We start from the raw sequence: 8,060 nt of genomic DNA on the forward strand, positions 1-8,060 counted from the left end.
AAAAGCTCAGAAAAAGCGAGAATGAGTTTGCATTCTCTCACCTGACACATACTGCTTCTCCGGCCCCGGACAGAGCTGGGATATGAGAGAACAGACCCCCTCCATCCCTGCCTCCAGGGGTTGTCGGCCTCGGAGGGAGAGAAACACACAGAGAAGCCATCGCAGTAAAGAAATATATATACTTTTTTATTGATTTCAGAGAGGAAGGGAGAGAGAGAAACATCAGTGATGAGAGAGAATCATTAATCAGCTGCCTCCTGCACACCCCACACTGGGGATTGAGGCCACATCCTGGGCATGTGCCCCGACTGGGAATCGAACCCAGGACCTCTTGGTCCATGGGACGATGCTGGGCCACTGAGTCACCACAGCCAGGGGAGCTTATATAACAGATTTAAAATAGGACCACCATTCTTTACATTCTGCAGCTTTTACAGGATAGTTATTTATAGAGACTGTGTGTTGCAGCGCGTAGAATCTAGGAGCAAAACATGTGGCCACGTGTGCACATGTCATTCGTGTGGACGGAAAAAGAACACGGAGCCGTTGAGACATGTTGTAGATGGAATGCGAGATGCAGAGTTTCTGCAGAGCGAGCGCATGGTTAGTTCTGGCTGCCGCGCTTCGATGCGACGGGAGAGAGAAGGAAAAGGATGGGCCCTTTGCAGCTGGCTTGGGTGCGTTGTCTGTCTGGCCTGTTTCCTCGGCCCTCGGCCCCTGGCTGCACCTCCTCCCTCCCTCCACAGGCGGATCTGAAGAACCAGCTGGGAGACGCGGGGTACGTGGTGTTCGGGGTGGTCCTCTTCGTGTGGGAGCTCCTGCCCACCTCCCTGGTCGTGTACTTCTTCCGCGTCCGAAACCCTGCCAAGGACCTGGTGAGTAGAGCAGCAGTTCTCAACCTGTGGGTCCCGACCCCTTTGGCGGTCGAACGACCCTTTCACAGGGGTCGCCTAAGACCATCCTGCAGATCAGATATTTACATGACGATTCATCACAGTAGCAACGTGACAGTGATGAAGTAGCCACGGAAATAATGTTATGGTTGGGTCACAGCATGAGGAGCTGTATTTAAAGGGCCAGAAGGTTGAGAACCACTGGAGTAGAGAAACCGCGTGGTATTTGCAGGAAATCGCGCCCCGTTCCAGGCACAGGTGGACCGTGAGCCTTTTTCTCAGCTTGTCCATCGAAAGCCGCCTTCAGCCTGTTGTGATGTGGAACGTCGCCATGTTTCACGGAGCCTTTTGGGCCCTTGATTCCTAAGCCCCCTGAAGGGAAGGCTCCCACGCGCGTTTAATGAGGCCAGCATTGCCCTTATACCAAAACCAGACAAAGAAACGCCAGAAAGAGACCATCCCATAACAACTTTGTTTCAGACTCTCTTGGTTGACTTTTATGTTTTAATTTTTTAAAAATATGTTCTTTACTGATTTTAGAAAGGGAGAGAGAGGGAGAGAGAGAGAAACATCAATGATGAGAGAGAATCATGGCTCGGCGGCCTTCTGCACGCCCCACACTGGGAATCGAGCCTACAACCTGGGCATGTGCCCTTGACCGGGAATTGTTATAGATTGACCTCCTGGTTTATAGATTGACACTCAACCGCTGGGCCATGCTGGCCCGGCTAATGTCATTCTTTTAAATTGCTGGGAATGCCCACATTATTATTATACAGGTTTATATGCAATTTGGGACCATCTCGCTTGGCTAATCTGGGCGTTGTCTGGTTTTTCGTCTCGGGGTTCAGACTGTGATACGTCACGGTTGTCAGCAGAACTCTGAAAGATGTCCATGTGGTAAAAGGAAGAGAACCTCCTCAAAATGAAAGCAGGAGACATGTTCTGCAGCAGAATGGGGGGGGCCTCTGCCCAGAAGAGAACCACCCCTCCTGTCTCCTGCAGGAGGCCTGCTTCCCCTTTGCCCGCGAGCCCCGTGTCCGAGGCACGCTGACCAGTCCCTGTCTTTCCAGACCAGTCCGGGCATGGTCCCCAGCCACGGGTTCAGCCCCAGGTCCTACTTCTTCGACAACCCTCGCAGATACGACAGCGACGACGACCTCGCCTGGAACGTCGCCCCTCAGGGACTTCAGGGAAGGTGAGCCCTCGCTCAGGCTGGGGAAAGAGTCTGCTGGATTGATTCTTAAAGGCTCGTTAGCTTTTTAAAAATATATATATTTCTATTGATTAAAGAGAGGAAGGGAGAGGGAGAGAGAGAGAGAGAAACATAAATGAGGAGAGAATCATGGATGGGCTGCCTCCTGTACGCCCCCCACTGGGGATCGAGCCCGCAACCCGGGCAGGTGCCCTGACAGGGAATCGAACCATCACCTCCTGCTTCATAGGTCGACGCTCAACCACTGAGCCCTGCCGATTAAGGCCTAAGCAGTTTATAGGTAGGAACTCAAAAAAGCCCCATGGGGTAGTCACAGATGATAAAACAGGCACAGACCCGCAGATAGCGAAGGATATCCACTCCGCGTTAGGATTCAGATCGCTCGTTGCTACGACATTGTGTTACCGCCCTCCCCCCCCCCCCCCCAATGATGGGTTTGAGGCTCTAGGACAGGGGTGGGCAAACTTTTTGACTCGAGGGCCACAATGGATTTTTAAACTGGACCGGAGGGCCGGAACAAAAGCATGGATGGAGTGTTTGTGTGAACTAATATAAATTCAAAGTAAACATCATTACATAAAAGGGTGCGATCTTTTTTTTTTTTTTTTTTAGTTTTATTCATTTCAAATGGGCCGCATCCGGCCCGCGGGCCGTAGTTTGTCCACGGCTGCTCTAGGATCACTGGACCTGTGGGCTCTAGAGTTGAGTAGGCTGTGCGTGGACCTCTCGCCGCTGCCCGGAGCACTGGCTTGTGGAACAATGGGCTTCAAGAAGCCACCTTAGCCCTAGCCGGTTTGGCTCAGTGGATAGAGCCTTGGCCTGCGGACTGAAAGGTCCCAGGTTCAGTTCCGATCAAGGGCACATGCCTGGGTTGCAGGCTCGATCCCCAGTAGGGGGTGTGCAGGAGGCAGCCGATCCATGATTCTCTTCCATCATTGATGTTTCTCTCTCTCTCTCTCTCCCTTCCTCTCTGAAATCAATAAAAATATATTTTTTAAAAAAGAAGCCACCTTAAGAATCCTCGGAATTGTCGGTGGTTTACACAGAGTCATTGATAGTAAGGTCAGTGTTTCACGTCGCTGAAATACCCCTTTTTCTCTTGAAGTTTCGCTCCCGACTACTATGACTGGGGACAGCAGACGAACAGCTTCCTGGCACCAGCGGGGACTTTCCCTCCGGACCTGGTAGTGGATCCTGGCAAGCCACGCCATGGGTAGCACCAGCTAACAGCTTTACGGACCATTCCTCGGTTGAGAAGCTTGAGAAAAACGGACGCAACGAAAGCTGAATCTTTAGGGCACTTTTCCTCACGAACTAGGACTTGATTTTTATCGGTTACAGGTTTCTCCTGGCTCCCTAGGGCTAAGCAATAATGTAGATCAACACAACCTGATTTTAGTACTAAGAAGGGAGCCCCGGCCGCCTGTTTCCAGGGGTATAATTTAAACTTTAAAAATTCTGTACTTTTATAAAAATGTATTTTATATAACTTAAATAATAATGCTAAACTATACTAGGGGGTTTGGAGAAGGTTACTGTAATACAGGTTCTAGTTTGCACAGACATTGATGCATAATTCACTTTAAAAAGTATAGATGCCCCAGCCGGTTTGGCTCAAGGGATAGAGCGTCGGCCTGCGGACCAAAGGGTCCTGGGTTCGATTCCGGTCAAGGGCACGTACCTTGTTTGCAGGCTCCTCCCTGGCCCGGGGCCCTGGTCCAGGCTCGTGCAGGAGGCAACCAATCGATGTGTTTCTCTCACATGGATGTTTCTCTCTGTCTTTCCCTCTCTCTTCCACTCTCTCTAAAAATCAATGGGAAGAAAAATAAGAAAAGTATACAGTGTATGGTCTGAGGGTTCTTTAAGGCTTTGGACGAATGGGTTTCTCAGATCTCTACCTTTCCAGGTCCCTTGGATTCTGAGCTCTGCGCTGGGCGACCCTCCTGACAGCGCCCAGGGTGAAAGGTAGAAGGTAGCAGAGTATCAACTGACCACCTAGAGGTCACGGGTTCCTTAGAGGTTGTTAAGGCCCAGGGAGTGGATGCCAAGAATCTCAGTGTTGCCCAGGGTTTGGGAGTCCTTCTCAGGAGGGCACTAATGTCTGCACCCAAAGGATCATGGGAAGGTGGACAGAGTTGACTCCTCTGCTGGGTTCAGAGATGTGCCCTTGTTTTCAGCCCAAAGACGTGTGATATCCACTCATTACCTCGGACGGCAGCAAGAAGGCACCTTTCCCAGTCCACTGACCGCCCATGACATTGAAGGGACAAGGAGAGGGTCCCAGAGGGGGTCAGTAATAAACACCCTGGCCCTGGAGCCACAAGACTGGAACCCCAACAGGGTTCCTTCCATTTCCAACCGTATTTAAAAGTGCCCTTTATTTTATGTTAAATATATCTGTATTAGTTTCAGAGAGGACGGGAGACAGAGGGAGAGAAACATCAATGAGAGAATCGTCGATCAGCTGCCTCCTGCAACGCCCCCCAGTGGGCATGTGCCCTGACCGGGAATCAAACCTGCAACCTCCTGGTTCATAGGTTGATGCTCAACACTGAGCCACGCCGGCCGGGCAGCGCCCTTTAAGTCGCTCTGAAAGTGCCTCTGGAAGCTGCGTGCTTCGTGCTGCCGGGAGGAGAAGCCCTCGATACTGCCTCTCATGACGCCTCTCGGTCACGCGAGGGACACGCTGCAGACAGCTGCTTCTACGCCGTCTCTCGTGTAAGTGAAACACGGTGTGAAATACTGGTTCTCCAGCCACAAGTGCCATTCCAGCACTCCAAGATAGATTTATTTATGTGACATGTAACATATATGATAATTGTATCTCCTGCAGCTGTAAAACCGCCCCCTTCCAGGAAATGGCCCCATTCATGCATTCACTGGGTGATTCCTGGGATCGAACCCGCAACCCTGGCGCACTAGGACCATGCTCCAAAGGAGCTACTGGCCTGGGCAATGGTAGATGTGTTTTTTAAAAACACAGTGAGATTTAACCCCAAGTAAGTAAACCACCCATGTCTGACCACCAAAAAATTAAAAAAAAACACCGTGATAAAAATATCACTAAGATCCTATAATGATTATACTCATCCTATGATATATAAACACTTGGTTATTCTGTTATTACTGGCAGGAAAATGGAAATGCCCAACATTATTTGGTAAAAGCCATAATCTCTTTCGGTGATAAAGCTGCTAGTGTTTATAGGAATTATTATTTTGTATTGGAAAGGATAAAAAGTGCCTAATTTTCTCGTCTCCCCCTTTAAAAAGGTGACGCTGAAGCACAAGTATGATAAGCACAGCCAGGACGTTAAGAACTGTCAGGCTAGTTTTCTCCTGTAGTAAATGGCCATGTTTACCCTGCGATGTGCTGCGGATTGGGATGGAAAGGAAGGTTAAGTTTCCTTAGTTTCCTAATTTACATGCTGCTAAGTCCAGCAACAGAGCGACTCAGACACTAAAGGCTCAGAGAAGGCGAGGAATGGCGATTACTGTTCTCAAGTACCCCAATGTCCTTTTTTTAAATTATTAATACATTTTTAGGGATTCCAGAGAGGAAGGGAGAGGGAGAGAGATGGAAACATCCATGGTGAGAGAGAATCATGGATCGGCTGCCTCCTGCATGCCCCACACTGGGGATGGAGCCCAATACCTGGGCATGTGCCCTGACCGGGAATGGAACCGTGACCTCCTGGTTCATAGGTCAACGCTCAACCACTGAGCCATGCTGGCGAGGCCACAGCCAGTTTCGGTGGATCCTGACGCTTCAGTGTTAGAGATCTTTAGAAAAACAAACACACAAACCTGCCAATACAAAATTGGGCACTAAAGTGAGGGAAAGACGAACTTCAATAAACGATGCGGAATGACCGGGTAGTCATCTGGGAAGAACTCGGTTGCATCCATAACTTAATCCTTAGGCCAGAATATACTCGAAAGGAATAAAAATTTAGGTTAAACACACACACACACACACTAAATTATAAAAGTTCTAGAAGAAAATACAGGGACATTACTGCTGTGGAATGAAGATTCCACTTGGGAATCTTAGCGTGACTCCAAGTCCAGAAACCACTATAAAACCACATGGCAAAGCCACCATAAGCAAAGTCCCAATAAATGACTCCTAGGAATTCCATTATAGGCTAAAAACGGGCGAGGTAGAAACAAGAGGAAGTGCAGGCGGCTCAAACGTCAAAAGCAGTCGACCTTACTTATAATAAAACTACAAGCGCACACCTGTAATTTTGCATCTGGCAAAACGGAGATTCTGACGACACCTAGATTGTGAGGTTGTGGGTAGGCATGGTCTGAATGACAGGTGGGAACGGGAACGGGTGACTGACCCTTAAGGAGGGCAACGTTCTAAAACCTTTCACACACACAAGTGCATACGGTCTTTCGCCCCAGAATCCTACAACTGCATCATTACATGCGTGTGGAGTGACACCTACGTGAGGTCTGGTAACGAGCCACGTGATTCCTAATAGGGGGTTGGTTAAGTGATTGCAAGCAGTCACTAAAAACAAAACAAAACAAAAAAAAGACGAAGAGAAAGCTATCTAGTGATATTGGGGAGCTGCCAAGGAAAATTAAGTGAGAAAAGCAAATGGCACGTCTGGGCCGCCACTCGGTGTAAAGCCGTGTCTGTGCCTCCCGCCGTGTCTGTGCCTCCCGCCGTGTGGCTGGGACCCTGAGCAAGGCCAGAGGCCTCCGTGGGGGCGGGGAGGGGGGACAGACATCACATTCCACTGTAGAGCGTTTCTGTTGTGGTTTTTGAACCATGTGAATGTATTACCTGTTCAAAAACTTAAATAAAACATGTCTATTTAAAAAGCCTGTGACGCGGTACAATTCAAAAGATGCTGCGAGCCCCCGGTTCTTAGTGGAATGGCACCGAACCCACGTGTGAGGTCACGGGTGCCGCGCGTCCTGGGAGGAGGCTCCAGGCAGACTTCCTGGTTTCAAGTCCTCGTCCCTCCGCCTGGACTGCAGGCGAGTGTCTTAGCCTCCCTTCCCCTCGGTCCTTCCTTAGGACCCAGGCGACGGCCTGTGCAAACCCCTAAGGCAGGGCCCCGCCCAATCCAAAGGAACCACCCGACTGCTCAGGGTTTTCTCCCTTCTCCACAAATTATAATCAAACCCTCCTCTCAAAAGAGGAAGTGTTTGAAGGGGGGGGAAATGCCCTGGCTGGTGTGGCTCAGTGGTCAGAGTGCCAGCCTGCGACTGAAGGGTCTCGGGTTCGATTCCTGTCAAGGGCATGTACCTCGGTTGCAGGCTCCTCCCCAGCCTGGGCCCTGGTCGGGGCTTGTGCAGGAGGCAACTAATCCATGTGTTTCTCTCACATCAATGTTTCTCTCTTTCGTTCCCTCTCTTCCACTCTCCCTAAAAAACAATAGAAAAATATCCTCGGGTGAGGATTTACACTAAATAAATCCTGTATAATAAAAGGCTAATACGCAAATCGACCCAACAGCAGAACGACCGAATGGCAGAAGCCAGGCTGATGGTTGGCGAGCACAGCGGTAGCGCTAAGGATGTCGACTGGCAGCTTAGGCCTGCTCCCTGCAGGCGATGGGCCTTAGCTGTCAGTCGGACATCCCTTGAGGGCTCCTGGACTGTGAAAGGGCGCAGGCTGGGCTGCGGGACACCTCCCCGCAAGTGCATGAATGTCGTGCACTGGGCCTCTAGTAAATAAATAAATCTATATATATAAAAGGCTAAGTGACCGACCGTATGTATGTATGTCCAACCGACTGACTGGCTGGAACATAGGACGCGCACTGGCAATTTAAAAATAAACGCTGACTGGTGCGTGTGCGATACATATGAAGCTCTCGCTGGCACCCATCGCACATGTTTCGAGCTGTCATTGTCGATTGTGAATTTGGTTGACACTTCTATTATAGAGAAAGGGCGAATAGCGATATTAAAATACTTCTTCTAATT

General features: G+C 49.8%; 1 protein-coding gene across 3 annotated transcripts in view; it reads left to right on the forward strand.

Moving 5' to 3' along the window:
• GPR137B (G protein-coupled receptor 137B) overlaps nucleotides 1–8,060 on the forward strand; it is a 499,787-nt gene that overhangs the window by 7,884 nt on the left and 483,843 nt on the right. For 2 of the 3 annotated variants that reach the window (XM_081114340.1, XM_081114339.1), the window contains exons 5-7: nucleotides 747–875; nucleotides 1,967–2,091; nucleotides 3,215–5,136. In XM_081114340.1, the coding sequence (XP_080970466.1) occupies nucleotides 747–875; nucleotides 1,967–2,091; nucleotides 3,215–3,326 (366 nt within the window). In that variant the 3' untranslated portion in view covers nucleotides 3,327–5,136. Of the gene's footprint in view, nucleotides 1–746; nucleotides 876–1,966; nucleotides 2,092–3,214; nucleotides 5,137–8,060 lie in introns of those variants that run through there. The other variant, XR_013997263.1, reaches the window with a different exon arrangement.

This window comes from Myotis nattereri (assembly GCF_964212035.1).
Source record: "Myotis nattereri genome assembly, chromosome: 20".
Lineage (NCBI taxonomy): Eukaryota > Metazoa > Chordata > Mammalia > Chiroptera > Vespertilionidae > Myotis > Myotis nattereri.